At 40.5% G+C, this 21,137-nt stretch overlaps 1 protein-coding gene across 1 annotated transcript in view; it reads right to left on the bottom strand.

Annotated features, from left to right (window-relative positions):
* Positions 1 to 21,137, bottom strand: part of LOC127190154 (ankyrin repeat domain-containing protein 26-like) — an 83,471-nt gene that overhangs the window by 20,796 nt on the left and 41,538 nt on the right. The window contains exons 11-19 of the mRNA XM_051147177.1: positions 18,946 to 19,106; positions 17,917 to 18,084; positions 17,669 to 17,707; positions 16,318 to 16,385; positions 10,719 to 10,854; positions 7,916 to 8,072; positions 2,994 to 3,064; positions 2,511 to 2,598; positions 2,065 to 2,177 (exon numbers count right to left, since the gene is read on the bottom strand). Coding sequence (XP_051003134.1) covers positions 2,065 to 2,177; positions 2,511 to 2,598; positions 2,994 to 3,064; positions 7,916 to 8,072; positions 10,719 to 10,854; positions 16,318 to 16,385; positions 17,669 to 17,707; positions 17,917 to 18,084; positions 18,946 to 19,106 — 1,001 coding nt within the window. The remainder of the gene's footprint in view (positions 1 to 2,064; positions 2,178 to 2,510; positions 2,599 to 2,993; positions 3,065 to 7,915; positions 8,073 to 10,718; positions 10,855 to 16,317; positions 16,386 to 17,668; positions 17,708 to 17,916; positions 18,085 to 18,945; positions 19,107 to 21,137) is intronic.

Below are 21,137 nucleotides of genomic sequence, written 5' to 3'. Positions count from 1 at the left end.
GATTGTTAGCCCTTCCCCTGTTTCCTCCCATTCTTCCCTCCCTCCCACTTCCCCCCTTCTCCCCTCCCCTATGTCTGTGATTGAGGGAGACCTCCTCCCCCTATATATGCTCTTAGAATATCGAGTCTCTTCTTGGTAACTTGCTATCCTTCCTCTGAGTGCTGCCAGGCCTCCCCGTCCAGGGGATATGGTCAGAAAAGGGGCACCAGGGTTCGTGTGAGAGTCAGATCTCACTCTCCACTCAACGGTGGAGAATATCATGTTCGTCAGCTAGGTCTTGGTAGGAGTTCGAAGTTTAATGCCTATATTCTCCTTGGCTGGTGCCTTAGTTTGAGGAGGACCCCAGGACCCAGATCTGCCTGTTATAAAGTTCTTCTTGTAGGTTTCCAGGACCCTTTGGGTCCTACTATTTCCCTATTCTTCCATGCTACTCTTGCCTAAAGTCTCAATTGGATGTCCTCTCCTCTGACCCACTTTCTTGGAAAGTAAAGTTTTTCATGGTACATATCCCTTGGACTAGTGTTTTGATATAAGTGAGTATGTACCATTTGTCTCTTTTTGCTTCTGGGTGAACTCACTCATTATGATAATTTCTAGATCAATCCATTTGTCCACAAATTTCGGGAATTCTTTGTTTTTAATCGCTGAGTAGTATTCCATAGTGTAAATGTACCACAGTTTCTTAGTCCATCCTTCTACTGAGGGACACTTAGGCTGTTTCCATGTTCTGGCTATTATGTATAAAGCAGCTATGAACATGGTTGAGCATATGTCCCTGTTGTGTGGTAGGGCATTTTCTGGGTATATTCCAAGGAGTGGGATAGGCATTAACTAATTATTAACAATTAGAAATAACTCAACGATCAGTAATCAAAGTAAAGAAGAAACATGTGGACATATGTGGCAAATTTCCATGTGAGAGTTGTCTACCCATAGGTTTTTATATCTGTGGAGAGTCCTAAAACCAAATTTCTGCAGATAACAGGGGTCACTCTATTTGAGTTGCATATGTGTAGATACACATATATACAGCTATCTCTATATAGATATATATGTAACAATTTTAGCAACATGTATATCTCATGTACAAATGGGTGACATCCACAGAAAATGAACATGTAAGCATGGTATCATAACTGAAAAAAGAAATGTAGAAAGAAAAACTGAATCAAGATACTGAGTCAAGATATCAGTGTTTTAGGTAGGAGAATGTTTGAATGCTGAATGAAGGATGCTACCAGAGGAAGAAAAGAAAGAAAAACTGTCTTCGCCCTTCTTCCCAAGTCACATGGATCACTGTGAAAGAAGGGACAGAAAGATTGTATGAGCCAGAGGCAGTGAGTGTCTGCAGTGAAACAGCAGCTTGCAGGTGCAGCAGGAGAGCTGCATACAACCAACTCACAGAGATTTTGGACAGTATGCCAAGCCCTGTGCAAACTCAAGCTAGACTCAACTTCAGAAAGTTAAAAGAGAGGTGGACATGGAGTCCCCACCTAGCTGAAGAGCTGCTGGCAAATGTGTGGACCCTGCCAGTCAACCACATGCCAGTGGGAGGCCACACATTTAAGAATATGGGCAGATAGGTGAAAAAAGGAGGATATGAAGTTGAGTGGGTAGGAAAAGGGAGGTTGGATATGGGAGGAGGAGGGAGTGTGTGTGTGGGAAGAGGAGGGAGGGTCTGTATGGGAGGAGGAGGGAGGGTGGGTATGAGAGGAGGAGGGAGGGTAAATATCAGAACAATTTAGGAACTTTCAACAGAGATGGGAAGGTAGGGAGGGAGGGAGAGAGAGAGAGAGGAAGAAAACAAGACAAACTTAAAAGTAGATGAAGAAATGTACAGAGTCATGTCAAAGGCATCATCACTATTGCTTTCGGGATCATTAGAGAGTGCATATATTTTGGCATCCATATTTTCAAATTGGGTTGTGAGTTTCTGAAGCAAAATTTAAAATACAAGAAGTTTTGGTTGTTAAAACAGTTAGAAAATGAAGTAATAATTTAGGTGTTGATATAATCAGTTTAATAAGCCCGTGAGTGAAGAGACTCGAAATATTAAAATCTTACTCAGTGAGCTCCCTCTCTAATTCTTCATTTTTATTCTTCTTTTGATCCAAAGAACACTTCAGAGAAAGCATGACTTTGCCGAGCTTCCTTAGCTGTTCCTCTTTTTCTCCGGTCTCAAAACACAAAACAAAACAGAACAGAACAAAACAAAAAACAAAACAAAACAAAGAAACAAAAAACATAAAATTACTTCAAAAACCTTGATATGAATTATTCTTTCTTAAAATCATATTTATCAACAATAACATGCATTAAGACAGGCTAACAAAATCATTATCGTATGAATTCACAAATCTCCTCTGAAGCAAAGAGGATTTTCCTTGACAGCAGGAAGGGGCAGCAGTGTGGTTACATTAACTATTTCTATCAGTGGGACTTTTCGCATTTCCTGTGCATTCCTGTTAGGCAAAGGAAACCTGGGACAGCTGAGTGGGAAGTTCACTCACCAAAACTGCCCAGAGCTTCTGAAGTTCTGCGATTTTCTCTCCTTGTTCTTGTACTGTAACTTCTGCACCAGAACATTCAGCTCGAAGCCTAAAACATATTTTGTAAAACAATTATTCTTACAGATGAATCTTTTTAAACAACATTGCACAGTGACAAAGAACATGAGTTCTTTAAAATTGTTTGAAAGATGGTGTTTCATTTTTCTAGCTGTGTTTTGTAGAGAATGTGCAGACTTCAGGTAAAATGAACAAACATGAGGCAGCCTTTTTTCCTTTGTGGTGTGGAGACTGAAGCAAGGGCCATGGGCAGACGAAGCATGCCCTGGTCATCCCACTGAGCCGTGTCCCTGACCTGAGGAACATAAAGCTGAAGTGTCTCTTGATCTTCATAGAGCTGTGCTGATTATAGCCCATATGATTTGCACACTACACTGATAATTCGCTTTGTAAATACTCAGGTTATTTTTTTAGTTTAAATTATACTTCTGCAAGTGGTCCTGCATCTGCTGAGAACTCTGTAAAGCTTCTCTCTGTCGATCCCGCGCCTCTTGCAACTAAAACAAAGAATTGAAAAGAAAATTTTACTAACATTTTAGTACAAATCTTCCCATCACGTGTTTTCATGCTAAAATTAGTTTTCTTTTTTTTAAAAATCATTTATTTATTTATTATTACGTATACAGTGTTCTGTCTACATGTATACCTGCAGGCCAGAAGAGGACATCAGATCATATTACAGATGGTTGTGAACCATCGTGTGGTTGCTGGGAATTGAACTCAGGACCTCTGGAAGAGCAGGCGGCACTCTTAACCACTGAGCCATCTCTCCGGCTAAAATTAGTTTTCAAAAGGCTGATTTATTTTATACATATGTATGCATGTTTTAGTATGTGTAGATGCACCCCATGCATGAAGGTGCCTGTAGAAGCCACAAGTGGGCATAAGATCCGCTGGAGATCCTCTGCAAGCTCTTAGCTGCTGAGCCTTCTCTTCTGCCCCCTCAGGCTAGACTCTTCTTAGCACACAGTCATCATCCCTTTATCTGCATACCAAGGGCAACTTTTGTGCTATCACTGTGGAGTTAACTCAATTATTAGAAAAGAGATCTTACCTCACCAAATATAAAATGTTATGGTTTGATAAAATGTTGGTATGATTTGCCCTGTGACTGAAACTTGGTGTTCTTGTCATGAAATTATATTTTCTTAGATACTCAAATTGACCAAATTGGTAAATGAGGGGGAAAAAAAGGAAATCCAAGTATGGTGAAGACGTACATGCTCAAAGTGCTGCAAGTATAATTTTAATAATTCATATAGATGAATAACCAGAGCTATGCAAGCAATTACAAAGCAACATGGTGCTCTAGGGGCGATCTGGATGCTAAAAGAGGCAGCTTCTAAGAGAGATGCTCTAAGTGAGATGCTCTAAGAAAGATGCCAGGATGCCTGTGTCTGAGGTCCAGCTCTAGTTGCTAGTAGCGTGGTCTTGAGCAAATTAGCTTTCTGTGCCTTGGCTACCTCATCAGTAAAAAAAGAGGCAATTACAGCATCTGACACTAGATTCTATGGATGATTACATTAGAAAATAGGCATAAAGTATTCAAATTTGAAAGACACAGGAAGCCATAGATAGCATTTGCTGTTGGCATCAGCACCTTGCTATTCTCACACTATCCACTCTTTAGGCAGGTGGTATGTTTGTAGACGTCTTCCACACCAGGTACATGGAAACTCTTTCAAGCCAGTCATGGTGGCACCAAAATGCCATGGCGGCCCTAGACACATCCCCAGTAAGTCACAAAACTGTAATTGTACTGGCTACTTAATTTGTTTCTACACTACTTTCCATTGGATGTTCTCTCGTTGGTAGGCAGTGAAGCCACAGTACAAGACAAACTCCAACTCTGGGGCAAGGTAGTGTGCAGATGACATGAGTGTCAGAGGCATTGGACTTAACTGTCCACAGCAAATGCTCTGCTGGTCTGTGTCAGCCAGCACTCTGATGAGTGAATGGTGGTTACCTGGGGTAACGTGCAAGACATGACACATCAGGAGAGCCTCTCTGTTGATAGATAAATCATTACAAATCTAAATCCCAGGTCAGCCTCCATTATAAAGGAAGGTAAACCTCACTTTTGCCATTGTGAGAAACATATGAGCATTTGGTTAAGTAATTTTCTGGTAGATGAAGTTTTATATTTAAGTCTTTAATATATATTTAGATTAATACTCTTCTGTCAATGTCTGAAATTATGAATATTGTATGAAGTACTTAATTTTATCCTAAAAACTTTTTTTGGTCTTTTCAGCACTGAGGATGGAATCAAGGGCCTCACATTCTAGGCAAGCACCCACTAAGCCCTACCCTCAGGCTCTATTTAGCAAAAACATTTTCAGTGTTTTCAAGAAAAATTAGCATCCTTATCAAACATTATTTTCCCTTTAGGAAAATTTATACCTTGACAAGATTAAGGCATAAAACAAAGGGAAACAAAACCAAATGAGGAAGCCAAACAAAAGTGACGGCTTACTTGTTCTGCACGAAGAGAGTCAGAAAAACCTTCATGAAATAGTAAAATGTGAGCTACTTCTGGATAAACGAAGACAAATGAGTAGAATATGGAAAGAGGAAGCATGATTAAAAGCCAAGAGCAGTGAACTCAGAACATCCAACTCAAGTTCAATAGCAAATAAGGAAAAGTCTGTCCACAAAACCATCTCAGCATCAGATATAAAGGCAGCAAGTAAGAGTGCTGCTGAGCCCCTGCAGCTGAGGAGTGGTGTGTGGGACAGACACACAATAGAATAGTATCCAACAATCGGAAGACATGGAGTTTTGGTACAACAGTGATGACTTTGAAAACACCCTTGTGATAGAAGCTCACCCAGAAGGATTGAATATTTATAGAAAATGTCTAGACGAATGGGAAAATTATAAAGAAAACAATTTAGACTTGTGGGAAAGGGCTGAGAAAAATAGAGAATCTAGGAGGAGGATGACAAGTAAGGGATCTGAAGTTTTTCTTTAAGGTGATGAAAATATTTAGAAATTGTTGACTACAGAAATTGCTGAATTTACCCTTCAAATGGTTTTCATTAACTGTATTGCATAGCCATTGTGCCCCATTATACAACTTTCTACAAAGAGAGTGGCAGGAACAAGAAAACTTTCTTCTCTAATTTTGGATAACACACACACACACACACACACACACACACACAATGTATATATTCAAACATTTATCACTACAAAAAAAAGTATAGGTGTTTTTTTTTCTGCATGTTTGTCTGTGCCTGGTGATAGTGGAAGTCAGAAAAGGGCATTGGCTTTCTTGGAACTGGAGTTGTAGACAGTTGTGAGCCACCATGTGTGTGCCAGGCGTTGAGTGTGGGTCCTCTGTAAGAACAGCAGGTGCTCTTAACCACCAACCCATCTCTCAGCCATAGTTGCATTTTTCCATGGCAGCCTTTCTGTGCAAATGGACATAAAACTCTGGGATCAGAATGTCTTTGTTATGGAACACGTACATAATGCGAATCCAATTCAGTGTTGTTTTGTTGTTTGTTTGTTTTTTTTTCAGAAACTCGTTGTTTTGGAATAGGGGTTATTTCTCCTAAAGAAATTAATGAGTTGAAAACATGGTATCTGCTGGCCACATGTATCCCTTTTCCGTAGTAGCTGCAGAGGCGAAGTAGGAAGCACCATTCCACATGGACATATCAAGGCAATGGAATCATTGTCACAAATTAGAACATCCATCATTGGTGGCAAGGGGTTTGCTATCATGGGAAATCAGATGCTGTGAGAAATATTCGGGCCTTTGCTTTGGGTGAGGTTACTGTTCAACTGCTGTGGACAGAGAGCATTGAAGAGCGTCAGTTTGCTCAATGGGAAAAACATGCCTCTACCATCTCTACTATCCTTACACACAAATGGCTGGAAAGATGGCTCAGTGTTGAGTGCATTTGTTGCTCTTCCAAGAGGACCTAGGTTTGGTTCCCAGCACTCACACAGTGGCTAACAACCATTTGTAATGGCAACAGGATTCAAAATCCTCTTTTGGCTTCTGTGGGCACTAGGCACGAATGTAGCATATATACATACATGCAAGCAAAGCACTCATACATATAAAAATAAAAAAGGAAATAAAAAATTATCTACACTTTGCAGCATACATGTAGCTTCCTTTCTAAAATGTGTGCACATTCACATACCAACACATTAGTTGTCTGAAAATGACTAATGAAGAGTGTCTGTGCTCTGGTTTTCTTTTGTGCAGTTAACATCTTTTGTTGGCCGAGGTGTTTTTGCAAAATGCAACCTTGTGAGAGTCTGTCATTTGGTTCTCTAAAAGTTGCCAGTCAGTGTCATCATCTTCTTCACAATTCATGAAGGTTTAATCCCGCATTAGCGGTGGCAAAAAGCTTAAAAGCCTAAATAAGTGCAGAACTTTCCAAAAATTATCCAAAGAAAGTAGGTAGTTGATGCTCAGGGACTCGCACTCCACATGAAGGAACCGAAGTCTAACTGTATAAAACATAGGTAACCTTGTTATGGAGCAAAGCCATTCATTCACATGGGTACAGATACGACTGTGAAGTGAATTTCTTTATGAAACATATAATAAGTTTCTTTATAGTTGTAAAGCTAATGAGCCTGCATCTTGGCATTAAAAAGTGGCATAATTAGCCAGGTGCACGCCTTTAATCCCAGCACTAGGGAGACAGAGGCAGGTGGATTGATGTGAGTTTGAAGTCAGCCTGGACTACAAAGTGAGTCCAGGACAGCCAAGGCTACACAGAGAAACTTTGTCTCGAACTGCGGCCCCTCCCCCCCAAGTGGCCTAATTAACATTTACGACAGTGCAGTGATTAAATTCCTCATCCCTTCCTCCAAGATTCATAGTAGCTACTTCAGTATAAATGCCATGATTTCATTTTAGGGTGAGTGAGTTGACATTCCCTTAGATTTCAATTAAAAATTATGTGTGTTTGTATGTGTAGTCCATGTATATGCAGGGGTCCCTAGAGGCAAGAAGAGGGTACCATATGCCCTGGAGCTGGAATTACAAATAGTTGTAAGATGGCCAGTGTAAGTGCTGGGAACTGAACTCAGGTCCTTTGGTAGAACAGCATGTTCTTAACCAGTGAGCCATCGACCCAGATCCTGAAATAACATTTTGTTAAATAGTTATGTAATAGAGCCATGGACCTCATGACAGTGTTTTAGTTAAGAATGGAACACACACACACACACACACACACACACACCATTAGTCATGCATGTTATACTGCCCAGTGACATACATACGTATATGTATATTAATCAGAGATATTGTAAGTAATGTCAATGAAGTAAAGCCATACACATTAAGGATAATTAATAATATGAAATTAATTTACCTGCTTCAAAGTCTGTTTTACTTTAATGTGCAGGATCCTCAGAGCCATGTCGCATTGCTGATTTTCAGTGCCTTTAGTGTAAAGCTCATTTTTTCCTGATAACTGTGTCTTCATTCCTTCATTTTCTCTCTTCTTCTCTTTTTGTTTTAATGCAACTCTGAGGTGAAATATACTTATCTTAAAATTATTTTTTTAAAAAACAAAATGTCCATCATTTGCTTTTCATTGTTCTATCAAGTCAATATCCTGACTTATCCTAATGAAATTTCTGTCCTTAAATTTTTGTAGATCTCATGTTTTAAGTTTCTCACTTTAATCTTTTCCATAGATCATAAATATTGGAAGGGTAATAATGAAGAAAAATTTTCTTGACTGGTAAGCTTCTGTGAAGAGAAACTTTGGTAGCTATTTTGCAAAAGCCATCTTGAAACTAATCAGCAATTTGACAAATTAAAATTATTGTATATAATTTGATATAATTTTATACATAACCCCCTAATAAAAACAGGTAATATAAAGTTAATTCCTAGCCGGGCGTGGTGGTGCACGCCTTTAATCCCAGCACTCGGGAGGCAGAGGCACATGGATCACTGTGAGTTCGAGGCCAGCCTGGTCTACAAAGTGAGTCCAGAACAGCCAAGGCTACAGAGAAAGACCCTGTCTCGAAAAAGCAACAAAACAAAACAAAACAAAACAAAAAAACCAAAAAACTTATATATAAAAAAAGTTAATTCCTAAAATTTGTTACTTGCAAACCAGCATGTGAGTTAACTAGAAATAAAATTTTATTTTTATAAAATATTATATATATCCTTTGAATGGTTTACAATGTAAGAGAGCCCCTTCTAAAGCTTTGAGACAATGGGCATGCATATTACTAGAATTCAAGGGAAGATTGGGGAGTTTATGTTACCTTTTACTAATGCTTTCAATTAATCTTATAATAATGACCAATTTAAAAATCAATATAAGATCAATTGATTCAACAATAAAAATAAAAAGTACCCTATTCTTTCAACATAGAAAGCTGATCAACGAGAGAGATGTAGTGAATAAATTAATTGGTCATCTTCTCTATTTAGTACAGTTTAAGAACAAAGGTGTTGGGCCTGGAAAGATGGCTCCCTAGTTAGGAATGCTGCTGTTCTTGCAGAGGATCTAGGTTTGGTTCCTGGCATCCTCATGACTGCTCACAACTGTCGGTAACTCCTGTTCGAGGAGATCCAATGCCTTCTTCTGGCCTCTGGGCCTGCACACGTAGTAACATAGGTACATGCAGGCACATACTCACACACATGGAAAAAAAAAAAAAAAAGAACAAACGTGTAGCTGGGAGGGTAACAGTATTTTGTGCTGGCCTCACAGAGATTTTGTTCTCTTTTAATCCAAATTAAAATTTGTAAATTTAATCCCAACTCTGAAAATAAATAAGTAAAGAGGAGATTTGCACAGATTCTAAAACTTGTGTTTGAGAAGGTGACTGCTTTTGATACTTGTGATGAGACTGTAAGTTAACACAGGTCTCATGAAATGACTTAGACATATGGATCAAAGCCTTCTGTATATGCCTATTTGCTTTTACTTTTTGAGACAGCCTAATGCAGGATGGACCTCACTGTGTAGCCTAAGCTGGACTTCACCTTCCATTACGGTTCTGACTTAGCTTCCTCAGGGATGAGACTAGAGGTATGAGCCATCATGCCTATCCACTTATTGATTAAAGTAATTAATTTTCTAAAAACGCTTCCATACTTTAAGCCTATAATTCTATATTGGAAAAATCATTAAAAAGAAATAATTTAAAACACAGAAAACAGTATATAAATAGTATTCCTGTAATAAAATAATATGCCTTTCTAGTGAGAAATTGTTCCACACACTTAGAGATGAAGGAAGGCCATGCCCAGCTCTGGCTAGTTCCTAAGGAAAAGCCAGACTTTACTATCTTATACAGCTTAGCCTATGCACTGCACGAACAACAACATCTTTAAATTTCTCTTAGCTCTTGGCCCTACGTTACACTTTGGACAGTTTAAACAGAGACAGGGGATGGCAAGCCTGGTCATGTGGGTCAATGAGAGGTTCACACAGCAGAGATACTGCCAGAATTATTTCTGAAGTCCACCAGTGTTGTTATTTTTGAATGGTGTTATGTTACCCAAGGTCATCTTGCCCATATGGCAGAATTACATTTTTCCTGATAAAAGCACAAAGGACTTAAAGGCACCAGAACTTGATGATGGTTGTGACCCTACACAGCCACTTTGAGCATGTTCTTGGGGCATGGTCCTAATGGCTGGTCAATCCTGGTGGACAAACATTTACATCCAGGCATCATAAAGTGTGTTTATCACTAACAGGCCTGGTTAGCCGACTACTTATCTTTGGGATATTTTAGGGGGCAGGGCTCCCTTAGCTAATTTTTCCTTCTTAAATGACTCTTAAGCAAACCAATCAACAAATCCTTTACGTCATCAATTCTTTTACTTTGAATTTTTTTCTACATCGTTCCTTTAAAAATATATATACAAGGCAGTACCAAATTCTCATTGCTGAGTAAACAGCAAGACTCCTATGCTATAGGCAACAGTATGCATTGAATTACTGGGCATATGTAAGGCCAACAGCCTGTTATGGTATGTGCAAGGATTTCACACTTCAGAAGACAAGGACGTTTAGGGGTTACATAGTGGGAGGTTACACAGAGCTTCCTGTCCCAGCATCTGCTGTAGAAAGGAAGCCTTCTTCACCCTATCAAGCTCACATTGCAGGCTCTTCCCTCTCTAGGCCTTTTCCTTCTAACCTTGATGTCACTGGCTCTGTTTTCATCACCTCTTCTTCAGCTGTACTGTTTTCTACATTTTCAGGTTTTCTTGTAAGTAACTCACAGGGTTCATTTTCAGTTTCTGTTTGCTGTCTTTTAGAACATGGGCCTGTCTCTGTAAAATAGACAGGGGATCACTTTAAAAAAATTAAACGTAAGTTTTTTCATACAATATGTTTTGATTGTAGTTTGCCCTCCCTTATCTCCTCCCAGGTTCTCCCCACTCATCCAATTCTACATCTTCTTTCTCTCTTCAGAAAACAAACAGGTACTCCGAACAGATTGGACCAGAAAAGAAAATCCTCCTGCCACATAATAATCAAAATACTAAACATGCAGAACAAAGAATGTTAGAAGCTGCAAGAGAAAAAGGTCAAGTTACATATAAAGGCAAACCTATCAGAATTACACCTGACTTCTCAACAGAGACTATGAAAGTCAGAAGGGCCTGGACAAATGTCATGCAGTGACTAAGAGACCACAGATGCCAAATCAGTCTACTATACCTAGCAAAACTTTCAATCACCATAGATGGAGAAAACAAGATATTCCATAACAAAATCAACTTTAAGCAGTACTTAGCCACAAATCCAGCCCTACTAGAAGTAAATCTTCAACCCAAGGAGGGTGCCTTTACCCAAGAAAACAAAAGAAATAAATAACCCCATATCCTCAAAACAAAAAGAAACTCTACCACTACCAACATAAAAAAATAGTAACCAATAACCACTGGTCATTAATATCTCTCAACATCAATGGCCTCAACTTGTCAATAAAGAGACACAGGCTAACAGAATGGATGCAAAAACAGGACCCACCATTCTGCTGATTACAAGAAACATACCTCAGCAATTAAGATAAAAATTACCTTAGAATAAAGGGCTGGAAAATGGTATTCCATGCAAATGGACCCAAGAAGCAAGCTGGAGTAGCCATTCTAGTATAGAATAAAACAGACTTTCAACCAAAACTAATTAAAAGAGACAGGGAAGGACACTTGATACTCATCAAAGGAAAAATATACCAAGATGATGTCTCAATCCTGAACATCTATGCCACAAATACAGGAACACCCACATTCATAAAAGAAACATGACTAAAGCTTAAATCATACATCGAACCCCACACATTAATAGTGAGAGACTTCAATACCCCATTATCCCCAATAGACATATCATCAAGACAGAAACTAAATGGAGAAATAATGAAACTAATCGATGTCATGAATCAAACGGACCTAACCGATATCTACAGAAAATTCCACCCAAACACAAAAGAATACACCTTCTTCGCAGCACCTTATGGGACCTTCTCCAAAATTGACCATATACTTTGTCACAAGGCAAACCTCAACAGATACAAGAAGATGGAAATAATCCCTTGCATCTTATCAGACCATCATGGAGTAAAGCTGGAACTCAACAACAGAAAGAACAGAAAGCCTACATGCTCACGGAAACTGAACAACTCCCTACTCAGTGACCTCTGGGTAAGGGACAAAATAAAAAAAGAACTTAAAAACTTCCTATAATTCAATGATAATGAATGTACAACATACCCAAACTTATGGGACACAATGAAAACAGTGCTAAGAGGAAAGTTCATAGCACTAAGTGCTTTTATAAAAAATTTGGAGAGATCCAATACTAGCAACTTAACAGCACATCTGAGAGCTCTAGAACAAAAAGAAGCAGACACATCAAAGAGGAGTAGATGGGTGGAAGTCATAAAACTCAGGGCAGAAATCAATAAATTAGAAACAAAGGGAGCAATTCAAAGAATCAATGAAACCAAGAGTTGATTGTTTAAGAAAATCATCAAAATAGACAAACCTTTAGTCAAACGAACTAAAAGGCCGAGGGAGAGTATTCAAATCAACAAAATCAGAAATGAAAAGGGAAACATAATGACAGGCACTGAGGGAATACAAAGAATCATTACGGCTTATTTCAAAAGCCTATATGCCACAAAATTTGAAAATCTAAATCAAATGAACCATTTTCTTTTTATTTAAAAAAATTTATTATGTATACAATATTCAGCCTGAACAAAGATCCGTAGGCTGGAAGAGGACACCAGATCTCATTATAGATGGTTATGAGCCACCATGTGGTTGCTGGAAATTGAACTCGGGACCTCTGGATGAACAGTCAGTGCTCCTAACCTCTGGGCCATCTCTCCAGCCCAAACAATTTTCTTGATAGATACCAACTACCAAAATTGAATCAATGTCAGGTAAACAAATTAAGTAGTCCTCTATCTCCTAAGGAAATAGAAGCAGCCATAAAACAACAACAACAAAACAACAAAACAAAACAAAACAAAACCGAGGGCCAGATAGATTCAGTGCAGAATTATACCAGACCTTCAAAGAATACCTAATACCAATTCTCTTCAAACTATTCCACAAAGTAGAGTCAGAAGGAACATTACCAAACTCATTCTGTGAGGCCACAGTCAGCTTGATATCTAAGCCACTCAAAGACCCAACAAAGAAAGATAATATCAGACCAATTTTTTTTAAATATAAATGCAAAAATACTCAATAAAATACTCGCAAACCAAATCCAAGTAAACATAAAAACTATTATTCATTATGACCAAATAGGCTTCATCTCAGGCATGCAGTTATGGATCAATATATGGAAATCATCAATGTCATCCATCATATAAACAAACTGAAAGGAAAAAAAACCCACATAAACATCTCCTTAGATGCTGGAAAAGCTTTGACAAAATCCAACACCCATTCATGTTTTAAAGTCTTGGAGAAGTCAGGGATATAAGGCACATACCTAAACACAATAAAAGCAATATACAATAAGCCAATAGTCAACATCAAACTCCCACTAGCAATGGAGGAGTGTTCCCCTTTCTCCACATCCTCGCCAACATGTGCTGTCACTTGAGTTTTTGATCTTAGCCATTCTGATAGGTGTAAGATGGAATCTCAGAGTCACTTTGATTTGCACAACCACTTTGGAAATCAATTTGATGCTTTCGTGGAAAATTGGGAGTAGTGCTACCTAAAGACCCAGCTATTCCACTCCTATGCATATACCCAAAAGATGCTCCACCACACAACAGGGACAGATGCTCAACCATGTTTGTAGCAGCCTTATTCATAATAGCCAGAATCTGGGAACAACCTAGATGTCTCTCACCTGAAGAATGGATAAAGAAACTGTGGTACATTTACAAAATAGAATACTATTCAGCTGTCAAAAACAAGTAAATCTTGAAATTTGCAGGTAAATGGACAGAACTAGAAATGATCATCCTGAGTGAGATAACCCAGACCTAGAGAGACACACATGGTATCTTCATTTATAAGTGGATATTAGCTCAACATAGATGTCCTCTGAGAGATTCTACCCAGTCAGGGATCAAGACAGATACTGGGACATGCAGCTAGATTATGGGCAAAGAGCTGCAGATTGTATGTAAAAGTTAGGGCATGGAAAGCCAGGGGGAGAGGGGAAGTTGCCAGGATCTCCACAAGGAGACTCTCAAGGCTGGCGGATCCGGACCCAGGGTGGCCTGCACAAACTGATATACCAACCAAGGAAGTTGCAAGCAGAGGACCTAGACGATCTGATCAGATGTAGCAAATGGACAACTCATTCTACACATGGGGCCGGGGGCGTGGGGAGACTGCCTCTGACAAGAATTCTGGTCCCCTCAATTTGACCACTGCCCCTTAGGGTAGAGGTCCTGTCAGAACACAGAGGATGGGGATGCAGGCTATCCAGATGAGACCTGATAGGCTGTGGTCAGAGGGTGAAGGAGGAGGTCCCCACCTGTCAGAGGTCATAGGAAGGAGAAGAGAATGGAAAAGGGAGGGAGGGTGGGAACAGGAAGATAAGAGCGAAGGGATTACAATAGGGATATAAATTAACAACAACAACAACAGAATTAAAAACAATATTCCTAAAAAAAAAAAAAAGGAAAAAGAAAAAGAAAAAGAAAACAAACAGGCAAGTAAAAAGCAAGCCAGACCTCACAGCCTGAAGAGATCAGTCACACCTCCTCACAGCTTCCTCTGGGACAGGATTAAGCAGTCTTTGCGGTGACTTGGTAGCTTTCTTTGGAGGTGACTTGATAACTTTCTTTGGAGGACATTGGGGGTTGGTCTGATGTATTTTGATGTTAATTACTGTTTGCTGTCTCTGTGACCCACCTTGCCTAGGAGTCTAACCTGTTTGACCAATCACACCTGGGCAGGGCAAATGGGATAGGTGTGGCTAAGGTTCCTGGGCTTGGGGAGACAGAGAGAATCTTGGGAAGAAGAGAGATTGGAGGAGAAGAGGAAGAAGGAGGCCATCATGGGTTAAGTGGAGGAGAGGCACATGGCCAGCGTGCATGAAGACTTGGCTCAGATGATGATAATTAGCAAGTATTTGGGATTATGGATGGGAAGTAGCTTGATAGAAATTATTAGAAGTATATGGCATGGAATTGGGGCAAGTATCCCATACCTGTACCACTATGGGAAGTAGTTTAAGGGATTAATATATGCCCTGCCCCAGGTTAACTAAGGCTATTTTAAAATATAACTGGTGTCTGTGTGTTGATTGATTGCTAGTGGGTTAAAAAATACTGTCGTAATAATAATTATAGGCCCGTTAATAAACATTATTAGGTCTTACTGGTACATTAACCACAGCAGGAGGAGGGGAGGGGATATTTAAGACAGGGTTTCTCTGTGTAGCCTTGGCTGTCCTGGACTCACTTTATAGACCAGGCTGCCCTCCACCTCACAGAAGATCTGCCTGCCTCTGCTTCCCAGAGTGCTGGGACTACATGCGTGGGTCAAGGTGCCCAGGTAATTTTATGCTATTTTTGAAGCATGGTTGAACGTAGCTCTGGCTGGCTTCAAACTGAGGTCTTCCTGCCCCTGCTTCCTGAGTGCTAGGATAAAGGTGTGTGCCACTGCACCTAGCTTTGTTTTCATCCCAGGGTTAAAAGGAAGTTTCTCCTTCTCTTTAAGGCCTCATCACATTTAGATCTCTATGTATTGTATTGTTTTTGCCTAATGTTCTCCCTCCAACTTGGAGGCCCCCTCTCCTAACAAACTGCAGTTCCTGAAGGGAATTGTGTGCCAGTTTCCTCTCATGACTAGGTAGCTCAGGTACCTAGGCTAAAATCAAACACTAACCATTCTAAAAACAAGCAAGCAAACAAATCAAACTCCAAAAATTTATCAGCAAAATGACCCAATGACATTCTGCTATCCCCATAGATCAGTTCCTTGCTAAGCCGTAATCCTCCTGAAGAAAATGGGAACACATACAGAGACCCACATCCAGACAATGTGCAGAGAATGAGAGACCTTGGGACACTATTTTATATTATATTTGTTATTACCCCCTAGAAGCCTGTTTGTTTTCTAATAAGAGCTAGAAAAGAAGTGGATTCAGCCAGGAATGGAGGTGGGGAGGAACTAGGAGGATAGGAGGAGGGGAAACTGTAACTGGGATATATTATGCGAGAAAAATTCTTTTTAATAAAAGAAAAAAAAAACATTCTTTATATAGCAGCAGTCCAATATCCCAGTAATGAGGGTCAGGCAGCTCACCATTCTCTGAGCACGGCTCAGCCAGCTGAGTTAGGTCATCAGCATCTTTCAGAGCGTTCATTTCTTGTCTGGCCTGTAGAACAAACTATGCTAGGTCACAGTGTTCTCAGACAGTGATACCGCCTACAGCAGGGGAGTTACACAGCTGAAAAAGAACGTATCTAAGCAGAAATGTGGCCGCTTCTGAAAAGGATCGATCTTTGTCAAAGGGTAGCTTTTATCGATGACTTCTGGTTCTAATCTCTTATTCTAAGCAAACGTCTTTACATAATAGAAAATTCTATGCCTCACCCCCACCTTCATTTTTATTTTACGTGTATGAATGTTGTCCCTACATGTATTAAAAGAATGTATGGGATAGGTACTGCAGTGAGTCTAGCTACCTGATAAACGAGTAAAGAACCAGTCACTCAAGGTCTCCAGGTCTCATCAGCTGGTTCATTATGCTGGAATTTGGCCCCCCTTCTGCTTGATGGGCGACTAACACCTGTGCTAGCAGATGCCTCACCTACCGTTTTGTCTCTTTTCCATCTTGAAGTCTGTGAAGTTCTGGCACCCGACTTGAGAATTGAAACAACAGTGGGATCCACTTTGCGGTGGATACTGTCCTTTGGTTTCATCTCCTTGGGTTCCCTCGTCTTCTCCCCAGGCTAGAAGAAGCCTGTCTTCAGCAAGCGGAGGCCCGCGCACATCCTGGCTGCTAACGCTGTGACAGTGCCCACAGGCTACTGCATGTACCGCAGCTGGAACCTTGCTGCAGTAGGGCCTTTGCTAGCACTGTTCAGCCTGGCTTTCCAGTGCTCACTCTTTTCCAGATCGCAGTCTTGGTAGACTCCGAAGGTACGATGTGGACCGCCCTGAGGCCTGAACAGTGTCTGCAGTGAGTGAGGTTTGTGACATTTCTACTCCTGAACCTGGACAGTCCACTGCCTCCACACCCCTTCCTCTTTATAGAGCAAAGCGACTTTCTAGGTTAATTCTTGGTAGTGGCAAAATGCATCTTTCATAGTGTCGTTCCTCTTGATGAAGCCATATTCCTACACAAAGCCGATTCCTACACAAAGCATTGTTTCCTAAATCTTACTTGCTAGGCCCTTCTTGTCTGTGCAGCTGGGCATGGCCTCTGGGCTACCGCTCCCTGCAGAGTGCTCACGGAGTCAGGTTTGAGGTGGGCAGGGAAGAGGGTGGGAGTGGGTGGTTGTCAGGTTAAGGCGATGCTCGTGGGAAGCTGCAGAGGTGGTAGCTCCTCCCCAGCTGTGACGATCTCTCCTCTGCCGCCCACTGTGCGGCGCTGCCTGCTCTATGGGGGTAGGCTCTGTTCCTGATACCAAAATCTGTTTTTGATTTTTACAATACCTTGTGCTTTTCCTTTGATTTTCTCTTTGCAGGCCTGAAAAAGAAGAACATACAATCCTTTCAGACAAAACACAAATAATACTGTCCTTTTGTATAAAGTCTGTTTTGGTGCCATTAATTCCTCCTGGTCATGGAGTCATTTTCTATAAGGTATTTGAGTATAAACAGAAGGTAAGCCTGCTTTATTTCCAGAAAAAGTAACCACTCCTGTCCCCTCCCTTCATGGGGCAGTACAGTTTTTACCTTCCCTTATCTGGATCCCTGTCACTAAAACTCCAAGTATCTTTCATTCCCAGGAGATCACCAGCCACAGACTTAGACTCCTCAGATGTCAGTTCAGTCACAAAGTCTCCAGATGACCATTTTTCATGTCCTTTTTTATATTCTTCTTTTATATTCAAGGCAGAAACACTAATTAAAAAAAATCACAAACGACAACACACTCTAATAATTCTTATGGGCTCAGGTTATAAAAAGAACATTATAAAACCCCAGCTCTCTCCCACCTTACTTCACTGACTGAATAAAAGGAAGTTGTAAAGTAGCAGCTAAAACAAGGAAATAGATACTCTCCGCTTAAAAACTGACGCCACACAGGCCTGATGCAGTGCTATATACAAGAGCTGCCACAGGAAAGCTCTCGTCTGAGCACAAGGAAGGGCTTTTCCCAGAGTGTGTGGACTACAGAAGAGGAGCTCAGAAGGAAGCACTTAACAGTGTCCAACATCCTAGTGATCAGGAAAATGCAAATCAAAACTTCTTTAAGATTTCATCTTACCCAAGTCAGGATAAAACAAGTGACAGCCCATGTTAGTGAAGATGTGGAGAAAGGGAACATTTACCCATTGCTGGTCAGAGTGCCAACTTGTACAGTGACCAAGGCCAAACATCATAGCCTATTGGCAATAATATTGGTTACCTTCCACATCCTAATATCTATTTATGTTTTAAAAAAAGATTTCCTGATTTATTATTTATACAGCATTCTGCCTGCATGTGAGCCAGCAGACCAGAAGAGGGCACTAGATCTTATTATAGATGGCTATGAGCCATCATGTGGTTGCTGGGAATTGAACTCAGGACCTTTGGAAAAACAGCCAGTGCTCTTAACCTTTGAGCCATTTCTCCAGCCCTTATTTTATATTTTTGTAATTATGCAATCCTTAAATAACTCAAGTAGAAATAAAGTTTGTTAATCACAAATACTAACCTAAATTAGAATCTTGTAGGTCAATGATGATGGCCTGTTGGGAAATATCAGCATATGCTTACCCAACCTGCTCTTTGCTCTCTGTACTTGGAGACTGCTGGCCACCAGGCTTCCCATTCTTCCTTGTTAGAGACAACCCGGCACCGCCATGGTCAAGAGCAGCAGAGTGCAGGCTCTGTGGTACCTCCCATTCACCAGACTCCTGCCTCCTTCCTTCTTCTACCTTTAATGAAAGTTTGAGGCAAAGGACAAAGGTAACTTTTCAACAATTGACATTTGCTGTTTTCTTTCTTTTTATGACCTGTGGAATAGGAGTGCTGAGTGGATGATATGGGAATCTGGAAAACAAAGTGCCTCTCAAACAGCAGGAGCAATGATCCACGCCAGCCTTCCTGCCATAAGAGGAACACCAAGGCAGCTTCAAAGTGATCTTAAGAGGCATTGCCTATTTTGTGTGTAAGTAGATTTTTTTTTGTTTTTTTTTAAAGATTCAACTTTTGGTTCTATTATTCTTTCCAGTTGTTAGTCCAGGCAGATGATCAACTTTCCAAGAGTTTATCTATAGCTGGGCAGTTATCTATCTTATCACTCTTTCTGTTTTCTCCACAGTTCCATCTTCAAGAAGGTTTTACTTTTACCTTATTCATTTAACAATCGCCAGTCAGTCTCCTCACAGCAAAGTGTAGGTTCCACCTGGCTGCCTACTCTTGTTTACTGGCCCTCTCCAGCACATGGTGTACACTGAGTACTTTGTAAGTTGGCGGTCCACAGATACCACTTAAGCAAATGCCAGTGAGTTTAAAGATAAACTATGGAAAAGCCAGGAAGAAACAGGTTTGTAAGCATCAGAATCAAAGGTTTGTTTCATTCTGCATGTGAAACAGTTAAGCTGAGGGTCTGGGAACATGTGCAATATTTAATGGCTCACTGGCTAAGAGCCCTTGCAGAGGCTTGGTTCCTAGCACCGGCAGAGCTCACAACTGTCTGTAACTTCACCTCCAGGGGATCCGAAGTCCTCTTTTGGCTTCTGTGAGCACTTAATCCAATGGTTTATCGTCTGAAACCATCAAACCTAGCATTGTGTTTCTCGCTACTAATGAAACCATCATTTAAAATTTCTTCTCATCTATTTTGGGACATTCTGTGAAGAGATTCTTTGATCCTGTATTTAGTCAGCCTGTATGAAAATAATAAGACTGGGAAAAACATGTCCAGATTCTTTTTCTGTCATGCTATGGTATACATTTTCTCCGCATTTGATTTTTACCACTGGGCGGGTCCTAAGTATAGACTCAATGATATCAGGAGTGAAATCATATCTCAACTATTACAGCATCTGCTTGGGGCCAGGCGTCAGCCAGGAAGAGGAAGTTCCAGTGTCCCCCTTATGACTAGATGTAGAACCAACTTTTGCATTCCCAGTTAAACAATCAGCCCAGAATTCCTCAGCTCTGATCCCCTGACTCACAAGGTCTTCCTAGAGCTGTATAAAACAGCATCCCTTTGGAGCACCTGCTTCTTCCAGCTCTTCATTGGCATTCCTCTTGGCCCCGGAAGGAGGTCCAGTACTGCATCTGCTCTTTCCCGGCTGTGCTTTCTCTGGAAAAGTGGAAGGTAGTTGTGTCCTTGCCTGCAGGATCAACTGAAGTTGAGTTTTAGCTTTTTCTTCTGGACTGATTTTCTGGCATTTACTATCTGCATACATGTGGCTGACTACGAAATCTCTTTGTCTTCAGGTACCCAAGCAGTTCTTTTTGCTATGAGGTTTGGAGCTATACCCTGCCTCTTCTGAGGAGCCTTCATAGTCAGCAACACTTCTTCAGATGAAATTTCCAGGGTGGCTATATGGTGCAGTACATTTCATTACCTAACTTATAAAAGATTTATTTTTATTATTTAAAAATTTTATATATATCTGTGTGTCTGTGCACATGAGTATAGATGCCAGGAAGTGCAAGGGAGGGCATTAGATCCAAGGAGCTGGAGTTGTAGGTGATTGGGAGCAGCCCAATGTGGATGCTGGGAACCAAACTGGGGTAGGTCCTCTGAAAGAGCACTGTGTGCTCTTCAGCACTGAGCCAGGTCGCTGTGCCCAACCTCACTTAAAAAATTCATTAAGTATCTCATCTATTTATTTATTTATTTATTTATTACCTCTTTACAGCCTGATCCTATCACCTCCCTCCTCTCCTCCCAGTCCCACCCTCATGGCCCCTCTCCCAATTTCCCCCTCTTTCCCCTCTCCTTCTTCTCA

The sequence above is a fragment of the Acomys russatus genome, chromosome 5 (assembly GCF_903995435.1).
Source record: "Acomys russatus chromosome 5, mAcoRus1.1, whole genome shotgun sequence".
Lineage (NCBI taxonomy): Eukaryota > Metazoa > Chordata > Mammalia > Rodentia > Muridae > Acomys > Acomys russatus.
Note: the sequence above shows the minus strand (reverse complement) of the source record. Positions and strands in the feature narration are given on the sequence as shown.